This window comes from Canis lupus, chromosome 30 (assembly GCF_048164855.1).
Source record: "Canis lupus baileyi chromosome 30, mCanLup2.hap1, whole genome shotgun sequence".
NCBI lineage: Eukaryota > Metazoa > Chordata > Mammalia > Carnivora > Canidae > Canis > Canis lupus.
In genome coordinates, this window is record NC_132867.1 from 39,610,384 (window position 1) to 39,631,511 (window position 21,128).

The 21,128-nt window shown below is 55.3% G+C and overlaps 1 protein-coding gene across 2 annotated transcripts in view; it reads right to left on the bottom strand.

The window, feature by feature from the left end:
- Positions 1 to 5,270: 5,270 nt before the first annotated feature.
- The window catches only part of PRDM15 (PR/SET domain 15), a 64,816-nt gene continuing 48,958 nt past the window's right edge, over positions 5,271 to 21,128 (bottom strand). For both annotated transcript variants that reach the window (XM_072807052.1, XM_072807053.1), the window contains exons 19-24: positions 15,200 to 15,331; positions 14,643 to 14,726; positions 13,998 to 14,173; positions 11,130 to 11,210; positions 9,850 to 10,059; positions 5,271 to 8,743 (exon numbers count right to left, since the gene is read on the bottom strand). In XM_072807052.1, the coding sequence (XP_072663153.1) occupies positions 8,264 to 8,743; positions 9,850 to 10,059; positions 11,130 to 11,210; positions 13,998 to 14,173; positions 14,643 to 14,726; positions 15,200 to 15,331 (1,163 nt within the window). In that variant the 3' untranslated portion in view covers positions 5,271 to 8,263. The remainder of the gene's footprint in view (positions 8,744 to 9,849; positions 10,060 to 11,129; positions 11,211 to 13,997; positions 14,174 to 14,642; positions 14,727 to 15,199; positions 15,332 to 21,128) is intronic.

Here is a 21,128-nt window from a genome sequence, read left to right on the forward strand (position 1 = left end):
GAGCCCGATGTGGGACTCGATCCCGGGACCCCAGGATCATGCCCTGAGCCGAAGGCCGACGCTCAACTGCTGTGCCACCCAGGCGTCCCTGCTCTTTTCTTAAAAGGACTTATTTGGCCCCAGGAGGGAGCTGGCAGCTCTTCTCAAACCACAATTTCTCCAAAAGTACCGATACTATTCTACATTCAGGGGAAGAAACCCGATTCCGCAGATACGGTAGTACAGGGACACTGAGAAAATGCTCCAATGGCATTTCACGTGCAAGGGGGTGCACCCTGTGGTTGAGAAACCCCGCGTCATCTCACGACGAGATGACGGTCATCTCAGAAGGTCACAATGTGGCAGGTGGCAGGGGGCAGGGGGTGTTTAACTGAGCTCACGTTCACAGAGCCCCTGCCCAAGCAAGAGTCCGTACCACAGACTCTTGCCCTAAACTGGTATGCTGGATAGTTAAGTTCAATTCACTTCAGTTACATATTTTTACTGGTGCTTACAGGATGTGCATAAAAACTAAAAATCTAATGACACACACTTCAGCTCTCTGCTTCTCAAGAAGTAGAAAAATCCATGTCCAGGCCACTAAAAGGATAACCCTCTGCAGAGAAAAATCTTTACTTGGGATCTGGAGAGACTAAGAACAGGAGGCATGGGTATTTTTTTTCCACTATGGTATTTATGGGAAACTTCCACTATCTTTCCTTTCATCCATCAGGAGTCTCCAATAGCCCCCGACAGGGAAAATACTAGAAAGCTGAACGACAATGATTGGGATGTGTGGAGGCAGTCCAGGGAATAGGACTTTTTTAAACCAAATCCTACACCGGCTTGTATAGTTGAACACTGATATGTACCTCAGGGTCTTCAACAATGTACCTCAACATTAGGCATTAGACTTACATGACCGTGTCACATAAATCTTTTTTTTTTTTTTTTTTTGCATTTCCATTATGTGATCATTTAACATAACATAACAAAGATCTCTTGTCCACCAGTGTCTTCCTGCTGCTTCTTTTTGGCTTGCTGTTGTTTGAGTCTGCTGTGCCTCACTCTTCATCCTCTCTGGGTTTGAAAAAGTCATTCTGTAGCCACCTGTTTTTTTTGCGGGGGGGAGTATCTTTGCTGGGTATAAAATTTATGTTGACCTGGGGCACCAGGGTGGCTCCGTGGGTTAAGCGTCCAACTCTTGACTTTGGCTCAGGTCATGATCTCAGGGTTGTGAGATCAAGCCCCATGTCAGGCTCTGTGCTCAGTGGGGAGTCTGCCTGAGTCTCTCTCTCCCTCCGTCCCTCCCCTGCTCATGCTCTGACTCTCTCTCTCTCAAATAAATAAATAAATCTTAAAAAAAAAAAAACACAAGAATTTACATGGACTATTTCCTTCAATACTTCAAGGATACCATTCGCCCCACTTCTGGCTGGCAATGCATTGAAGTCGTCAGTCAACATTGTCTTTGTTCCCTGTATGTCATGTGTCTTTTTCCTCTGGATGCTCTTAGGGTTTCTTTCCATATCACTGGTCTTAAGCAGTTGGGTTATCCTATGCCTTGAGGTGGTTTTCTTCATGATCTTGTGCTTGGGATTCATTGAGCTTCTTGAATCTGTGGGTTTATAGTTTTCCTCCAATTTGGAAAAATTAGGGTCATTGTTCTTCAGATATTTTCCCAGTCTCTCTTCACTCCCCTCCAAGGACTCTTCAGGGCCTTGACCATCACATACATTGGGCTGCTTGAAGTCACCCTACAGCTCACGGGTGCTTGCTCAGTTTCCCCCAAGTGCCTTTTCTGCAGATTTCCTTTTGGATACATTTTATGGCTGAAAGTTCACTGATCCTTGTGCTGAGTCTGACCTTCTGTTAACACCATCTGGTATACTTTTCATTGTCATCACTGAAGTTTTGCCCCTAACAGGTCAATTAGGTCTGTCTTAAAAAACACATCTCCCGTGCCTCTGACATGAGCAATTCTCCTAGCTTTCTGAACATATGGAAAACAGTTGAATTCACTCTTTTAATGTCTAGTAATTCTATAGCTTCTGAGCTGGGTTTTATTAGTTAATTTTGCTCCTCCTCATCATGGGTCCTATTTTCCTAATTCTTCGTGGCCTGGTAATTTCTGATCAGCTGCCCTCATGAATGTTACATTCATGGGACGTGTTACACCCCCTGGGACGGGGGTGGCTCCTATAAAAATATGCATCGGGGTGCCTAGGTGGCTCAGTCTACTAAGCATCTGATGTTGGCTCAGGTCGTGATCTTGGGGTCCCAGGATTGAGCCTCACATCGGGCTCCATGCTCATCGGGGAATCTGCTTCTCCCTCTGCCTATCCTTCTCCCCACCCCCTTGGCTTTCTCTCAAACAAACAAAAGCTTAAAAAATGCTTCGGCTTTGTTCAGGGAGTCTGTTAAGAATCTTGGAAACAGCTTGATTTTGTTTTTAAGCTTGGTTTTGCTTTAAAGTCTGTTAGGTGGGACCGGGGCAGAGCTGAAAGCCGAGTTCCCATGACCTTTATTCTGCCCCAAGTTCCCCAAATCATGAGGCTTCTCGCTCTGCGCGGTGGGAGTAGTGACCTTCATCACACGTGCGCCCTGACAGTCCCGCTGAGGATGCAACAGGGATGGATGCTCTGCTGATCTCTGGGTTTCCTCTGTCCAGCTCTCCTGTCTCGGGTCCTCTGGCTGCCTTGACCTTCCCGCACCTCCAGGTCCAACCCCTCGGTCCAGAGACTGCTGTCCTCTGCCTGGGTTCCCTCTCCCTGCAGCCTGGAAACCCCCGGCTAAACGCTGGGCAACCACAGGACTGGCCTCGCTGGCTTTTCATCTCTCGGAGACTGCTGTCCTTCACTCCTGATGCCAAGGGCTTGAGTTCCTGGCGTGTCATGTGTTTCGCTTGGCTTCTTAGTTTTCATATAGGAGGGTAAAGCCAGTCCCCGGTCCCCCTCGGCCAGAAGCAGGAGCGCTCAGCTCAGAGACCTGACTGCATGTGTGGGACCCCAGAGTTGTTTTTTTTCCCTTTGGCAGGACAACCAGCAACACACGACACGATGGGGGTTGGGGGCTGTTCTCTCAGTGACCGAGGAAGGCGCCTCCAGGAGTCATAGAGCTTGAGCAGTGAGGATGTTTGCTGTTTTAAGTCGCTGAGCTTTTAGGGTTGCTACTGCATCATGACACAGCCCCTGACCGAACAGTGTTTTCTTTTTTCTTTTTTTAAAATATTTTATTTATTTATTCATGAGAGACACAGAGAGAGGCAGAGACACAGGCAGAGGGAGAAGCAGGCTCCATGCCGGAAGTCCGATGTGGGACTCGATCCCAGGACTCCAGGATCAAGCCCCGAGCCAAAGGCAGATGCCCAACCACTGAACCACCCGGGTGTCCCTGAACAGGGTTTTCTAAGTATGACATGAGTGTATGAAGAGAACATCAGATGTGACGGGTACAGAGTGGAGGAAGAGGACAGCACTCGGTCCCCAGCAAGTCCGATGAAACCACACCAACCGGATGGCAAGGGACAGCCGTTCATCCGACGGTGGTTAGGAATCTTGGCTGTGCACTGGCTTCACTGGGCTGGGCGGACTCGGGGGGAAACGACACGATGAAGGAAACTGCCCAGGCCCTTCCTTCGGGAGCTTCACTGAGCAGCAGGGAAGCGCGAAGAGGGACAATCAAGCTCCCTGGTGTATAGTCAAGGCCACTGCCACCTGGTGAGTGCTGTGCCGAAAACATGCAGCTTGCTATCAGCGTGGGACGCGTTAGCTTCTGGAGGATTCGGGAAGGCTGCTCTGAGGAAGGGACACCTGAGCCGGGATCTGAAGGACAAGCAGGCACTAACCAGGTGCAGGGACCAGGGGAGGGGAGCAGCTGGAGGGAGGCGGGGCCAGGCCCTGCAGGCCCCGAGCCACAGAGATGATCCAGTTGTGTCCAGAGAGCACTTAGAACCCGTCGGAGGGCAGCCTGGGTGGCTCAGGGTTGAGCATCTGCCTTCGGATCAGGGCGTGATCCCGGGGTCCCAGGATCGAGTCCCATATCGGGCTCCCTGCAGGGAGCCTGCTTCTCCCTCTGCCTGTGTCTCTGCCTCTGTGTGTCTCTCATGAATAAATAAAATAATAAAAGAAAAAGAATCCACTGGAGGACAATGGATTTGGTGCACGGATGACACAATAGAAGGGCACCTTTGCAAGGGCCATCGAGGTGGCCCAGAGAACAGACTCCTGGGGATGGGAGTTGGGCGGAGGGGCTGGGCGGCTCCGAGGGGCTGTCGCCAGACAGTTGGAGTGGGGAACAGTCATGGTTATGGGGAAACTGGACAGGTCCCTAATCGCTCAGACGTCAATGTGGGACGCAGGGACACGTCCAGGTTGGTTCTGGGTGATGAGATGCACGGCAGGGCTGTGGCTTGAGTGGGCACGGTGGGTGAGGGTCAGCTTGGGGGCCGAGGGTCATAATCCCCAGGGGTTGGACATGCTGGGCTTGATGCTGAGACGTCCAGGTGGACAGGAGCAGCCAGCATCCCCACTCGTTGCCCTCATCGGCCCCCACGGCATCGCTGGGATAAGCACATAGTGCAGCCCTGCTAAGTTAGAGATGGTTCCCTCCCCTCCTTCCCCCATCACGCTCCTGCTCCACTTTGTGGCTAACACTCGGGAGGAGAAAGAGGCCGGGGGGTCAGGCCAAGCTCCAGACAGTCACCCAAGTGGTGACGTACCGGCCCTCGGGAGCTGAACGGCCCGCGCGCACGGAGGCAGGTGCATGAGCCCTGCTCACCCGCAGAAACGGCTGCTACCAGAAGCTACGGAAAACATGATACAGGATGGAAGACTAGGCCCTCGTGGCTCGAACCCCTGGAAGAGCGGATGGCGCTTCAGGCGCTTCGTACCTTTAAAATGACCACTCCTCACAGATGGGGACAGATCATTAAATATTTGACCAATAAAGGAAGGGATCATTCCAGGCTCCCGGGTCAAAGACACGTGCTGCTTTGGTTTTTCCCTCTCTGGCCGCTCCTCTGTCTCGTGTCCATTCTCCCCTGATCTAAGAATTCTGCAAAAAAAAACCATCGCACGTGCCCTCTTTGTTGCCTTCTTAAGAAACCCCTGTGAGAGCTCCTGATGCCTCAGTATACCCGGGACGGTTTCAAACACCCCAAACACTGTATAGGGTGTGGGCTGGGGGCAGAAATCGAGATGCAGTTGGCCGCAGGAACTACCACCGTTCTCAAACTACGCCAAGCGCGTCAACTACGTGGGAACAGGTAGTTTGAGCAGAGGGGCCAGCAATTGAAAAACACAGGTCACCGCACCTTTTATTTGTCATTACACAAACCGATGGGACACGAAATACACGCAACTTCTCAAAAACAGTCCTAACGCCTTTCCAAGTCCGACGGGAGGTCACCGATGAGCCGAGAAGCCAGGAGCTTCACGCCTCCGGACACCGTGGCTGGAAGGAACGCGAAGGTGCGTGGCTCTGCCTCCCACACCCAGAATTCTCCAAGGTGGGGTCCTCTCGGACCCAGTGAGGTGGCGCCGGGCACAGGGAACACGTCCCCCGCGAGGTGCCCGTTTTGAGCGTGCAACTCCCGTCCAGCCGCTGCGGTCTGGGATCCAGCAAGATTCACACCCCGAGTGGGGCACAGGACCACACAGCTGTACGAATCCACAGGTCACCACAGTTAAGTTCTCGCGGTTTCTTAGAGTAACCCACAGGGACCCCCGGGCTCGGTGGCCACGATGGCTTGCTCTCATCTGCTCCTGTGAATACAGCCGCGCACCCGGGACGTCTGCGCAGAACCGTCTATAGCCGAGGACTCTCTTGGCTGAGTGGCACCTTTTTTTTTTTTTTCCTCTCCGGTCTCTCGTATGTAAATTCATAGCAACGGTTTTGAGACGCCACGGATCTATTTTCACCTCCGACAGTGACCCTTATTAAGACCAAGTGTGTCTACGGACAACTCAGGAGTGAGTCTGATTTTCATTCCGAGGTTCTAACTGATTATTACAGGAAGGCTCATCCCACAGGTGTGTGTGTGTGTGTGTGTGTGTGTGTGTGTGTGAATGAGCGTGGGGAGGGCACCGGGGCCACACAGCCTACGCTGGGTCCTTTAAAAACATCTGCTGCATCCTTACTCCGGGCACAAAAACAACATCTTTAAAAAAATAAAACTGATTTAAAAGGCCTTTATTTCACAGGGAGGAGGAGTAAAGAGATAAAGGCTACGAGATGGTGAATCATGTTTGTATTTTCACTTGGTCGTTCATCCTTTATGTGCCGCAAGAGCAAAAAAAACAAAACAAAACAAAACCAAAAAAAAAAAAAAAAAAACCAAAAAAAAACAAACAAAAAACTGTGACTTTTTTTTTTTTTCTTTTTTTTTTTAAATACGCTAGGAACCTTGGTGCTCTTGATCCTGGACTGTTTATGTTTGGAAAATGAAGACAATATTTTAGAAAATATATTGCTCCTAGCCCAAGTTCATTTGATGAAACTATTGTGTATAAAGCAGTTAATTATATACATAAATAACATAAAAATAATTATCATAAATTAAAAAGTCGAATAAATCTCCCACTGTGAAGTCAGCTGCCGAGTGGCGGATGGGAGGGGGACTGAGCTGGGTCTGGAGACCCTCTCGCGAAGGGCGCGTGCGAAGCATCTCCGTGGTTCTGAAGGCAAGCGTTGCCCTACCCTCAGAATCCTGCGACTCGGAATAAAGTGAAGTGCTGAGAAACGTTGCATTTTGCAGAACTAATCGTCCTTAGCTTCACTTCCCTCCCCGCCTGTTTATCCACCACTGACTCCTCGTCGTTCTTTCTTCAGCGCGGATCTCCCGAGTAACACAGGACGCGTGACAAAGAGTGATCGAGGCCAGAGTAAGGCAAACGTTATCATTGCAAGGTGGACGGCGCTACCAGGAGAGGAAACGCCGTGCCTCGGTTTCCCTGTCTGAGCAGCAGGTGGCGGGAGCCTGGCCCCCACCTCCGACAGGCGTGCAGGTGCGTGAAAGCGCGTGTCCCGGGGACACAGACGTGGCTCTTGCTTGGCACGTTCGTTCACGAAGGCCATTCACGCTTCTCCTCGCGAACTAACCTCTTCTGCTTTCATTGCTGCCTGGCAGGCGGCGGCAGGGTCTCCGTTATTTCAGAAAAACCTGTAGTTTTTCCACCGTGAAGAGCCAAGCTCGTTCAACATTTTTTTTTTTTATACAACATTGGTCTTGAGACACATCAACCTTTGGAATTCAGTTGAAACAGAAAGAAAACGTGAATTTCTTCCCTGTTCTTCGGTGGGTTTGGCTGAGCCTCGGCGGTAATAAATATATTTGGCTGGCAGAGGGTCCCGAGACAGCTCTGCAGGAGCTGCCAGGAGGGACAGCCTGAGGCCGACGGGTCGCACACAGTGGCGTGTCCCTTGCGCTCGGGCAGCCGTGTGCAGAGCTGCGCCCGGACCGTCATTCCTACAGTGCAAACGACTTCAGCATGTTAAAAATCAACAGGACGTGGCCACGACAGTCTTGAATACATAATACAGGCTTGGAATAAAGTAAAAAAAAAAAAAAAAAAAAAAGAAGAAAAAAGGAAACCGATACAAAAAATCGATCCTTGTGTTATGTTACAAAGAGGCCTCGGAGGCCCGAGTCAGGGACCCCTGGGACCCCCCACCCCTGCACCGGGGCTGATGGAGGCCGAAGGGTCATCCGCGGCCACAGGACGCCTTCTCACACGTCTTCGGCCCAAAGTCGTGGAACGCATTTGACTCGACTCAAACTTCCGAGAAGAAAATAAACGTGACTTTAACTTCTAACCGCTCAGTTGCCAAGAACACCCAGAAGAGAGGAGAATGTGGAGTTTCCTCGCGGCGTGCCGCCCCGTGGGAATCCTGGCTGTTTCCGCGCAGTCGCTACGCCCTGAAGGAAGCAGGCGAGTCGTCGACGTGCCTCCGGACAGAGCACTCGCCCGTCTGCTCCCGCCTGTCCCGCATCCCCAAGCCCCGTGACCCCCAGACCGAGTTCTGCTGGGGTTGGCGGGGGCAGGGGGTGGCCGGGCGCAGGCCGAGCAGCTCACCGGTGTGGCCACCTGCCGGGGGTGACTCGAGGCACGCCGACAGACGACTGGCGGGGGATTCGGAGAGAATTCTGCAAAGCTAAGTCAACCTTACTTACGCTGCAATAACAATTTTTCTTTTTCCTCTGTTTGGTATCCAGCAAACAAATCTCAAAAATAAAAAAGCACAGCCGTCTGCAGGTCTCCCTCTGAGCTCTCGGCCCCGCGCCTCAGTAGCTGTACATCTGCTGCTGCTGCTCGGCCTGCACCTGCGGCGGGGGCGCCTGGGGCGGGGGCGCCTGCGGCTGGGGCGGCGGCAGGACGTCCGTCTGGGGCACCGCCCGCCACGTGAGCGGGTGCTGGTCCCCAAGCTGGTTCCCCAGGGGCGTGATCGAGTTGACCAGGGTGGTCAGGTTGATGAAGTGGGCCACGGACTGCGGGTTCGAGGCTTCGGGCTGCGGGTGGATCTGGATGTCGTTCTGGCGGTTGTGCAACATGGCTGAGCCACTGACGGTGTCAAAGGTCACGGTCAGGATGGAGTTGTCCAGCTGCAGCTGGCGTTCCGGGGTGGCCAGGTGGCCGACAGCCACGGGCTGGAGGTTGGTGAACTGAGTCCCGGCTGCGGTGGTGATAGGGGTCACGGTGATGTTGGTCAGGCCCACGGAGCTCGACGGAGTGGTCACATTTGGGTCGCCCAGGGTCACCACCACCTGCAAGAGACGGAAGACGGTTACTAGTCTGCAAAGCGGCCCACGGCCGAACCCCCGGGGCAGCTTCGGACAGTCATCGAGCAGCACGGACCGACACCTGGCCCCGCCTCGCCCGAAGGAAGAGAGGCAAACGCCTTTCGGTGAAGGATTAAACCAAGTGACTTCTGTCCCCAGGAAAATAATTTTAGTGAAAAAGAGCAGTAAGATGCAGGGTTCTCCCGGCTAGAAAAAGACAAAGTACCAGCGAGGAGGACAGAGATGTGCTCCTCTCACACGCCTTCCTGCTGGCAAACAAAAACCCCAACTCTGAAGCTAAAAAGAACCCCCAGGGCACCTGGGTGGCTCGGTGGTTAAGCGTCTGCCTTCGGCTCAGGGCATGACCTCAGGGTCCTGGAATCGAGTCCCCCATCGGGCTCCCTGCAGGGAGCCCGCTTCTCCCTCTGCCTGTGTCTCTGCTTCTTTCTCTAGGTCTCTTGTGGATAAATAAATAAAATCTTAAAAAAATAAATAAAAATTAAAAAAAAAAAATAAAAAGAGCAAGCCCCAAATCTGGGGCACCAGGAGTGAGGAAACACAGAATCAGCAGAGGAAACATAAAACTCCACGGAGAGGAATGTAGCCAAATAAATGCAGAAATGTCTGCTGTTATGCTTCACGTCTAAACCCCAGTGAGGTTCGTGAGCCTCAAAACCAAATGGCGATGCCGAGCCAATGGGAAGCTTCCGTTACAAGCAGCACACGGGCTGGCCACGTGCATCCCTGCCTCCGCCGACCCTCCCGGGACCTTACAGGGGGAGGCAGGTGCACCGGGCCCACTTCCACAATAAAGGGATGCACTTGGGCCGCTTTTAACATCCCAGTAACGACCCGATTCCCAAGCAGGTGGGGGCGGCCAGCCCTCAGGTCCGCAACGGTCAAGCCGCTGCTCAGTGACACGTGTGACCTCTAACCTCTAGGTCCAAGCTAGGAAGTGCACAGTGACCTGGGCTTATGGGAGAAATGCCTCCGTGTGCCGCCTGCCACCGCCAGGGCCCAGGCCAGCATGGGCGTGTTCCCAGGGGCACATGCAGGGTCCCCGCACCCCGGAGCCGGCAGGAAGGGACAACCTGCTGGATGCTCTGCACCGCGGAGTCGGTTTCGTCCCCCACGCCGGACAGCACGGGCTCCTTCTCCGAGTACTCGCTGAACGGGGCCTCCTCGGGCACCGGGGCTCCCGCCGCCTCTGCCTCTGGCTTCTGCTTCCTCTTGTGGGCCCTCCTGGCAGCTTTCACGTGCTTCCCCTCGGCCAGGTCCTCCTGCTCCAGGCTCAGCTCAGGCTGTGGGAACAGAAGTTTCGGCAACGTCTGGGTCATGGGGCTGTGTCCCCATGGTGGCCACAGCGGGGGGGGGGGGGGGGTGTCCCGGCAGGGTCCCCGGACACACCCCCAGGAAGCCAAGTGACCCCTGGCGTGTCTGCTCGCTTGTGCTTCCAGGGACTGGGGCATGTTCTTGTTGGTTTCACTTTCTTTTAAAAAGCGAAGGGAAGTTACACGTAAGTCGTGTTTTTTAAATCACGGCTCCAAGCGCTGTTTCAGATATAGAGGTGTGACCGTGGTTTTAGAGTGATCGATAGCGTGGCACGTTCCGCGTACAATAAAACGCCATTTTTATGAAGGCGTTGGCTTAAAGTTTCTTTAAAAAACTAAGTTCATGTGATCAAATTATTTTAGTTACAACGGTCTCATGCCAAGCTCTTCGGAAGCCATCTGGGACAGTTAGTTTTACGTGTCAGCGTGGCTGGACTACGGTGCCCACGTGTCTGGTTGCCCAGCAAAGATGCTGCAGAGGTATTTTTTGGATGAGATTAACATATCAGTGGACTCCAAGCAGAGCAGATCACACCCATAATGTAGGTGGGCCTCATCCAATCAGTCGAGGGCCGTAAGAGGAAAGCCCGAGGTCCCTGAGGAAGGGGAATTCTGGTTCCCGACAGCCTTTGAACTCAAGCTGCAACATCAGCTCTCCCCTGGGCCTCCCGCCTTCCAGCCCCCACCGGAAGGTTTAGGATTACCAGCTGCCACCATCACGTAAACCAACTCCTAAAAATAAATCTAATTTTCTCTCTACGCAGACACACGCACAACCCTACCGACTGTGTTTCTCTAGAGAACTTGAATGTACCATCTGTTCTCCAAAATGAGATACGTCAGTATTCAGAAAACGGAGGTTCTAGAAATGTTTGTTACAGAGACTAGGAGATATCCCGAGAGGCCTTGGGAGAGAAAACCAACCGAAAAACCCGAGTGAGATGCCCACGGAACGACAGGTAGAGTTGGGGGCCTGCCCAACGGCTCCGTGCAACACCTGAGCCGCCCCGCCCCAGCCCGTGGGCCTGCTCCGTGCCTACCTGGACGATGCCTATGGAGGAGGCATCGATGGTGGTGGTCTCCGGGAGGTGGTCCAGGTCATCGATCCTCACGGCCAGGACCTGCGGGCGAGTGCAGGTGGTAGGTCGGGGATGCTGCGCGGACACCGACTCCTGTCATTCCTCACGGGCACCCCCGTGTCCCCAGCCTGGCTCTCCCTTCCCTCATCCCATCGTCCAACCGTGTTTCACGTTTCCGTGATGCTCGTCCGCACAGGGGCGGGAGGGGGTGCTCCTGTCTGTGTCACCTCACACCCACTTCCGCCCAAGGGCGCAGACTCTGTTTTCTGCCTCTTTGCCCCTATGCTGCAGCGCTTTCAATACTAGGGTTTTCTGTGAATCTTCTGTTATTTCAAACCACGAGCAGAGCAGGATCAGATACAGAACAGTAAACCTATCCTACGAGGAATCACCAAAAATGACACGTTTCTACCTTAAATACTATTTTTCAACTCGACACAGACACAAGATCTTTCACTCGTCGATTCTGTGATGAGGGGAACCCACCCCCGCCTTCCCTCCAAGGGGCCGCACTGCAGACCCTCACACCGTCACTGGCCCCCCCGGGGCCGCCATCGATCCACCGTTCAGGGGTGTCCTGCCCCTGACTGTCATCCACGAGCCAGCTCACTAGCCACTGTGGTGACGTGCGGGATTAAATCGTATGTGGGGACAGCGCAGCATGAGTGCGGAGAGAACGCGGTCCCCGGGAAGGTGAGTTCTGAACAGGAACAGGCGCGGGGGGGGCTACGTAAGCTCGGGGAACCATCGAAGTCCATCTTAAGGGTTCTTCACCCAGACAGCCCTGCAAGCATCCCTCCCCAGCTACAGAAAATAGAAGTGGGAGATGGAGACTCCACACGGCAGAGGTGGTTACGCAAGACAGACCGCAGGGACTTGAGTTCAAAGACCAGGGCCGGCCCTTCTCTGGAAGGACGGCAACAGAGGTGCCCGTGCGTGGGTACGTGAACGCAAACACCGACGGCGGCTCTGAGGACCAGGGGGACTCGCGTCAGCACTGCCCATAGACCTGCATGGGGATGCTCGCAGAGGACTCGGAGGGAAAGCAGCGGGTGCCACTGATGTGATCTCGACCACTGTCACCGACACCTCACCTCCACCTCCTTCGTCACTGTGACAACCACAACCACCACCATCACCACCTCCATCACCACCCCTCCCCTCCTCCACCTCCACCTCCTCCGTCACCACCACCACCACCATTACCACCACTACCTCCTCTACCACCACCACCATCACCACCACCTCCACCGTCATCATCACCTCCATCACTACCACCACCACCACCACCACAAACACAACCTCCACCATCACCACCTCCACTATCATCACCACCACTACTACCACCTCCTCCACCACCACCATCATCACCACCTCCATCACCACCACCTCCTCCACCACCACCATCACCACCTCCATCACCACCACCTCCTCCACCACCACCATCATCACCACCACCATTACCACCACCTCCTCTACCACCACCACCACCACCACCTCCTCCTCCACCACCACCACCACCTCCACCACCACTACCTCCTCCACCACCACCATCACTACCACCACCTCCTCCTCCTCTACCACCATTACCATCACTACCTCCATCATCACCACCACCTCCTCCACCACCATCACATTCATACAACCAGGCCTCAGTGGCAGCACGAGCAACCGCAGCAGAGCCCACCCAAGTATCCTTCCCACCCCTCCGTTTGCCACCTTCTCTGCTGTCCAGGGTCACCTCCACGACATCTAATATGTTCCTTGTAACTACTGTATCTCTCGTCTACCTCCTATTCCCCCCACACCCCACCCTGGACTGTGAAGTCCAGGAGGGTGAGACGCGTCCCGTATGGCTGACTCCCCAGGGCTCACCACCAGCAGGAGCTTAGCCTGTGTGTGTCTGAACGACACAGGATGAAACAAGGGTGAAACGATCCAAAGGAACGGCCCCAGGAGAAGAGACTGAAGCCTCGAGAAACAGGAGCCGAGAGCTAAAGAGCCCCCGCCGCGCTCCCTCTACCCCTTGTCCGAGAGCCTCCCCCTTCCAGCACGCTCGCTCTGCCCCGCGTGGGATTCGGCGAGACTGCGTGCTTTCTGGGTTTTAACCTTGTACGTCTCCTGTCCACGCGAAAGCTCAGTCCTTGGAGGCTTCCCACGGAAGCGCTGTTGGCCTTCGTAGCTGCTGCCGACAGTAGCACCGCTCACCTGCTCCCAGGCTGCCCCCCGCTACCCGCTGCACCTGCACAAGTCCTGAGCGGGGTGCTTCTTCCCAGGCAGATCCACGACATTTTCCTTTGCGACCTCTTGCACTGATTTTACACTTACAAAGTCTTCCCCCAAAGTGAGCTGAGAGCTACCAACCCGCATTTTCTCCTACTTTTGTTTCTCACTTTGCCTCTCTGTAAGGCATGAGAATTATTTAACGCCCCAGACCCTCTCCGGAACGTGCAGACAGGTGGGCCGGGTGGGCAGCGCTCTAAGGAGCCTCCGGCCCCAGCCCCCGGGAGGCCTGCGGCTCTACACCCTGCCTCTGCCTCGGGAAGAGCGGAGGGAGGGGCCAGGGCTGCACTTGCCTTGCTGGGATTCCGGTGAGCACATAACCTATAACCTCAGCAGAGTATGCTTGAGGCCCTCTGTTCATTCGTGCACTCACTCGTGCATTCACGGGGCGCCTCCCAGGGGCAGGGGGAGTGTCAGGCACGCAGGCCTCTAGGAATTCTGGGCCTGCAGGGGGTGCTCCAGGAGCCAGGGCCGTGGGGGTGGGGGGGTGGGGGAGTAGAGGGATGGGGGGGTGGGAGGGGCCGCGCCCGCCCCCCCCAGGCTCACCTCCGGGTGCTTGCGCCGCATGTGTCTGCTCATGGAGGCCCGGGTGGACACCTTGGTCCCGCACAGCTGGCAGCTCTGGGCCTCCACCTTGTCGTGGGTGAGCTGCACGTGCTTCTGCAGCATGTACTCGGTGACGTACTTCTTGTCGCACACGGAGCACGTCCACTGCTTGCCCACTTCTCGCACATAAGGAGGGAGGGGAGACAAGCCCGGGTCACGAGCGGGGTCACCTCACAGCTCATGGGGCAGGCGGGGGACGTCGGTCAGGTCAGGAGGGGACAGGCAGTGAGGCTGAGACGAGCAGGACAGCAGCCCTCTCCCTCCCAGAGCGTGGAGTGAGACACTGCTCGGGCATTTGGAAATTGCGGAGTGGGTATTTGCAGGTCTGGGTGGGCTGATCTTTAAGGGGCCACCGTGGAGGGGGGCGCGCCTACACTCTGAAAAAGCCTGCGCCACCGGGTAGGTGGACAGAACAGCCGTCCCAGCCCTGCACACCTGGTGGGGGGTGGGCACCGGGGACCTCGGCGAGCACCACCTGCTGCCCCCTCACCTCCCCGCCCCGCACACCCCCCCACTGCGGCCCCCGCCGCCCTGCCTGCCAATCCCACCCCTGCCGCCGCCCCCACCCCCCGCCGCCCTGCTTACCTGTGTGGATGAGCTTGTGGGTCTCCATCGTGTTCCTCTCGCTGAAGGTCTTCCCGCACAGCTCACACATGAAATCTTTAATCCCTGCAGGAAGAGGGCGCTACTCTCAGCGGCTCCAGGGGGCTCTAACCTGACCCCCTGGCCCAGGGTCTCCGTGTGTGTGCGCGTGTGTGTGAGCAGAGTCTGCAGGGAAGGGGGTGGGCCAGCAGACCACAGACAGCAATCATTTGCTCTCACAACAACCGGGGAGTCAGTCGGTGGCTGAGTGAGCGCCTCCTGGGCGGTGGGGGCGGCGAGGCCACTGCGGGGCAGGGACGCTGAGCAACGGGCGGATCTTGCTGGACGCCCGGACAGTGAGCCACACGGGAACCTGGGTCCCGAGTGTGTGGGCAGCCGCGCGTGTGACGTGAGCTGGCAGGGAGGGGGCGGTCTCTGAGAGACGGGGCCGCTTCCCCAGCCCCCGAGAACCCTGCCCAGGTGACTCCCGGAACTACAGAAAGTGGGAAGCCACGAGGCAGCGCCCTCTGCCCGCCTGGCCTCCGGGGCCGCGCTCTCACCCGTGTGCCTCTTGTAGTGCTTGAGCATGTTGACCTTCTGCGCGAACTTGCGGTGGCACTCCTTGCACTCGTACTCCTTGATGCCCTTGTGCAGCTTCATGTGGTGGCGCAGCGCATGCTTCGTCTTCATGCCTGCCCATGGAGGCGCGGGGTGAGCTGGCCTGCTGCACCCTGTGCCCGCACCCACAGGGGCAGGTGCCCCAGACCCCACGGTGCCCGCCTTCAGGACCCCCAGTGTCTGCACTTAGGACCCCTCACGGTGCCCGCACCCTTAGATACCCCCATGATGCCCGTCTTCAGGACCCCCAGTATCTGTACCTAGGACCCCTCACGGTGCCTGCACCCCTGATACCCCATGGTGCCTGCCTCCAGGACCCCCAGTGTCTACACTTAGGACCCCTCACAGTGCCCACAGCCCTAGATACCCCTATGATGCCCGCCTCCAGGACCCCCAGTATCTGCGCCTAGGATCCCTCATAGTGCCTGTATCCCCATTATCCCTAAAGTGCCCATTTCTCTGATCTGCAATAGTGTCTGCCCCCACCCTGGGCCAGGACAACCCCCTACAGTGCCCACACTCCCCATCCTATACCTGGACCCCTCACAGTGCCCACATGGATCCCCCCACTGCGGTCATGACCTGGACCCTTGGGTGGGCACCGGTCTTACTGGGTGTAGAACAAGAGAAGGGGGAGGTCAGGGTGGCGGTGAACCTCCTAGAGGATGCCCCTCCACCCAGTGGTGAGATGGGCCCTTAGCCCTGAGAGGCCCTCAGGGATTTACGGTCCCTGTCTGCACAGCTCTTGTTTTCAGGGGCCTGCCCAGACCTGAGGGTCACTGCTCGGACCTGCTGAGGGATGGGCCAGCCTGCCTGCGGGCTCCTGTGGATCTACGAGGGGTGGATGCGGAGCCCTGTGGGCATCGGACTCTGTCTGCGGTGGGGGGTCCTGGTATGGGGTGTGAATCCGTGGTGGGGGTCCTGGTACAGGGTGTGAGTCAGAGGTGGGGGGTCCTGGCACAGAGTGTGAGTCACGCGGGGGGGGGGGGTCCTGGTACAGGGTGCCCACTAGGTTGGCAGTGCTTCGTGGGAAGGGCCAGCGGGGCCACGGAGGCCGTGGACAAGGGGCTGTGCTAAGCAGGTGGGTGGTGGCTCACAAGCATGAGGCTGACTGTGTCCAAGCCTGCTGGCCACAACTGAGCCAGCCAGTGGCAAGTGACAGGTCACTGCTAATTGACCACCAGACAGAATATGGCCTGGAGGAGCTACAGGGTGGGGCAGAGGCAGACCACTGCTAGTACTGCCCTGGGTAATGGCACTGAAAGGGTTGCCATGCCTGAGCAGAGCCCCCACTGGGTCACCTGGGAAACTCCCCATCCTGCTAATGCAGGGGTGAGCCTCAGCCAGCTCTGGCCACTATGAAACCCAGCCTGGCTGAACCCTAGCCTGCAGGAGCCCCAGGCCTAGCTGACCTGGGCCTGCAGGAACCCCAGGCCTGGCTGACCCGGGCCTGCAGGAACCCCAGGCCTGGCTGACCCCGGTCTGCAAGAACCCCAGGCCTGGCTGACCCGGGCCTGTATGAACCCCAGGCCTGGCTGATCCGGGCCTGTAGGAACCCCAGGCCTGGCTGACTCAGGCCTGCAGGAACCCCAGGCCTGGCTGACCCCGGTCTGCAGGAACCCCAGGCCTGGCTGACCCCAGTCTGCAAGAACCCCAGGCCTGGCTGACCCGGGCCTGCAGGAACCCCAGGCCTGGCTATGCTGTGAGAAGCCATGAGGACAGGCCGGCCTGGGCCAGCAGAGGCACCAGGAGTCTATGAAGTGATGGGTCCCTGAAAAGGCTTCCCAGGCTATAGGGTGGGAAGACACAGGTGGGCTAGTGCTGACTTCAGAACGGTGTTTTCCCCGTAAAAAAATATTTTTAACTTTTTGATTTAAAAAAAAAAAAACCCAAGCTCAGTGAAAAAGCTACAGGCTACAAGAGTTTCGCCTGAGGAGGGCGCTCGCAGTCCTGCCCAGCCAGGTCATACGAACACCCAGGGACGCTGCTGAGCACGTGGGGTCATGCAGAACGGCCCCTCCACTGTGCGGTCACCTGTCTGTGCTGCCATTTGATGCTCGCCTCCACATCTGGCCCGGCCCGTGCAAACCGACCACCACGGGGCTCTGAGCAGCAAGTACACCCACAGCAGGTAGGGGTCCGTTACCAGACACCTGCCACGCCAGCGCCTGCCACGGGACCAGCTCTGCTGCAGGTGCCAGAGGCTGGGCTGTGAGCCGAGCCAGGCCCCCGCTCCCAGGGAGAGGGCCAAGCAAAGGCCACGTGCCGCATGGGAAAGGGAGGAGGAAAAGCAGGATGAAGCAGGGACAGAACAGAGAGGACGGAAGTGGCCCAGAAGCTGGTCCATCACATGGGATGAAAGGGGATCCCCTCAGGGGACGCATCTGAAAAGTGATCCGAAGAAGCGTGGAAGGGGCCCAGCGCTACTTGGGGGGGATCAGCATTTCTGGTGGAGGGAACAGCCAGCGCAAGGGCCCTGAGGCCAACGGAAACCGTCGCTCAGTGTTTCAAGCTGCTCTCCGCGTTACCTGTAAGCTGCCAGTACATCTTTGTGCCAAAATCAAACAAGATACATTTCTAAGTGCAGCTACCAGCGCCCAACAGCTCACCCCCACCCGACCCAAGTCACACTCCCACTCAGAGTCCGTGGGTGTGCCTGCGGCTGCCCTTTGCCAGCACCGGCTGCTCCCCCAGGCTGTGCCGGGCACAGTGGCACCCGGGACGAGAACCAATCCTTGTTCTGTCCCACACCGGGCACTTCTCTCCCACTCGTGTCTAAAATCAACCGACTCTATGCCACAAAATAGCGCACGGTCACAGAAGGAAAGACATGACACAGGTCACCTCCCCATTCTGACCTCCCGTCGCAGCCTACGTCAGTGACAATCCGTGCGTCTCCTTCCGTTTGAAAGAAGATGTGCAAACGGCTTTGACATAAACGTGACCGGGGCACCTGGGGCGGGCGGGGCTCAGCGGTCAAGCGTCTGCCTTCAGCTCAGGGCATGACCCCCCGGGGTCCTGGGATCGAGTCCCATGTCGGGCTCCCTGCATGGAGCCTGCTTCTCCCTCTGCCTGTGTCTCTGCCTCTCTCTCTCACTCTGGGTCTTTCATGAATAAATAAAGTCCTTACGAATAATAATAATCATGATAATAAAAATAAAATAAATAAATATGACCTCCACACAGTGGAAATTTTAAGCCTCTCTCTATTGGGGCTTGGATTCATTCTGCATCACATTCGCAACTTACTCTGGGGCCAGCTGCTATCTGTTTAAATGGACAGACTTCCCAAATCTGGAATGGGGCCGGCCCTCTTTACATCTTTTTTTTAAAATTTTTTTATTGAAGCAGTTTGCTTATTTTTATTTTAGAGTGTAATGGAGTAGAGACATTTATAAAACATTTTCTAGCTAAAACTTCTATTTGATTCCACTACATTATAACTACATCTTTATCTACGTTTCTACGTCTTATACCTACGTTTCTATACGTACATATATACACACACGCAGACGTCATACGTATACTCACGTAATTACCACGCATGCGGACTCTTCAGAGAGATAAACTATCTTCAATTTTATACCGTTGACAAATGTCATTAAACCTAAATAATTAGGAGACAGACTGTTCAATTTATAAGCTTCTTGCCGCTTCTACTTCACTATCTCCCTGGAAGGTGTTGTGCTGAATGAAATAGGTCAGTCAGAGAAGGACTGAGCATCATATGGTCTCACTCATACGGGGAATATAAGAAATAGTGAAAGGGATTATAAGGGAAAGGAGGGGAACTGAGTGGGAAAAATCAGAGAGGGAGATGAACCATCAGAGATGCCTAGCCCTCTTTACATCTTTCTTTTTTAAATTTTTTTTTAGATTTTTTTTTTCGTAAGAGACCGAGAGAGAGAGAGAGAGAGAGAGAGGCAGAGACACAGGCAGAGGGAGAAGCAGGCTCCCTGCAGGGAGCCGGATGTGGGACTCGATCCCGGGGCCCCAGGATCACGCCCTGGGCTGAAGGCAGGCGCTAAACCACTGAGCCACCCAGGGATCCCCCCTCTTTACATCTTTCAATGCCTGGTGGCTCTCTTGACGCAGGCCACGCAGCTGCCTCCCCGAGGGATTCTGAACAAGGCATTTTCTGTGTATGCTGACTCCTCCCGCCGCTCACTGAAACTGCTGCGGGGCCGGGACTCACGCCACTCCTAACAGTCTCTCCCCTGAATAAATCCCAGGCAGGCCTAGGATTCTCAGGAAAAAATACAAAATAACGCTATGCCAGAAAGTTTGCTGCAAGATCGCCTGGGATGATAAAAGACTACACGCCAACAAGCCCCTAATATATTAAATAACAGGGTCTGGTTACAGGAGTCTGCAGGATGGAACCCTAGCAGGGTTCTGAGAGCTAAATTAAGGCAATTTCACTTATTCCGACGCGAAAAGTCTCTAAGACGAATTTCCAAGTAAATAAAAAGCAAGGTACGGAAGGAAAAAAAAAAAAAAGCAAACAACACAAGCATTTGCTTGTACGCGGTAATGACTGTAATCGGAACCAATAATTTAGTGTGTGTGAAATAACGTGTTAGCCCAGGTTCCAACACCAGCATTTATGAAAGTATTCAGGATTTGTCGCAAAAAAAAAAAAAAAAAAAAAAGACCACGAACCTAAATATTAAACACACCTGTACTACATGACGAGGTACGTAACACTGTGAGATGCGGCTCGGCCCTGCGCGGTGCGTCCCTGGGGGACCCAGGCGTGGCTTCTCTCTGCCACCCCCCTCTGGGGGGGCAGGGGGATGGCCCCACAGGGTCGGCCTCGGACCCTCCCCATCTTTTTTCCTGCTCAACACCGTCCCTGCCAATAAGTGGGGAAGGGGGCTGGGAGAGCCAGGGCACCGTCACGCCAGTGCAGAAACCTCTAGAATGTTCCTACAAGACGGTGACAGTGGTTCCTTTGAAGAGCGTCACAGGTCTGAGGCGGGAGCAACGATGTTGCCGTGCAGGGCGGTTGGCATGACCGCTGTTGGTGAGGTGCCTGCATTCCCTCTCCAACGAGGGAGTCCGCGCGCTGCCCCGGTGCACGGTTACTTTGGGGCCCAGACGGGAGACCATCTGTCCCCCCTGGGGAGACTGCGGGCCACTCTCTCACACGTCGTCATCCTATTTCACGTGTGCTAACGGGGGATGGCCAGTGAGTGGCATGATGAGATGTTTGTGTTCTCTTTACTCTTTTCTGTTTAATTTTTTTTTTTAAACAAATAAAGCGAGAGGACGGCCTTAACAAAAATATCAAACTTTTGGGCAGCCCGGGTGGCTCAGTGGTTTAGCGCCGCCTTCGGCCCAGGGTATGATCCTGGGGTCCTGGGATCGAGTCCCACGTCGGGCTCCCTGCAGGGAGTCTGCTTCTCCCTCTGCCTGTGTCTCTGCCTCTCTCTCTATGTCTCTCATGAATAAATAAATAAAATCGTTAAAAAAAAAAAAAAGACTTTTAAAAGATCTGATGGGCCCCACGTCCGCATGGGGACAGTCCCTCAGTGGAGACAGCGCCGGCAGCCGCTGGCCACAGCCCGAGAAGCTCCGCGCTCGCTCCACCTCTTCTGCACGGTTTGGTTTTGTTTACACAGAAACGGGCTCAAAATTTATCCTGTACTGACTGGGATGACCTTTTCTCCTCTCGTTTTAGTCACGGAGATGGGATATGTTTTGTAAGATGTCTCTGATCATTCAACTAACTTCTCCTGATCGAAATGAAAGTCACAGTCGTCGCTGGCCACAATGAACCACTGTTCAAGACGTAGTTGGTTCCGGGCGGTGGGCGGGAAGCACCGCAGACCGTGCACAGATGCGCAGATCACACGGTCGTTCTTACAA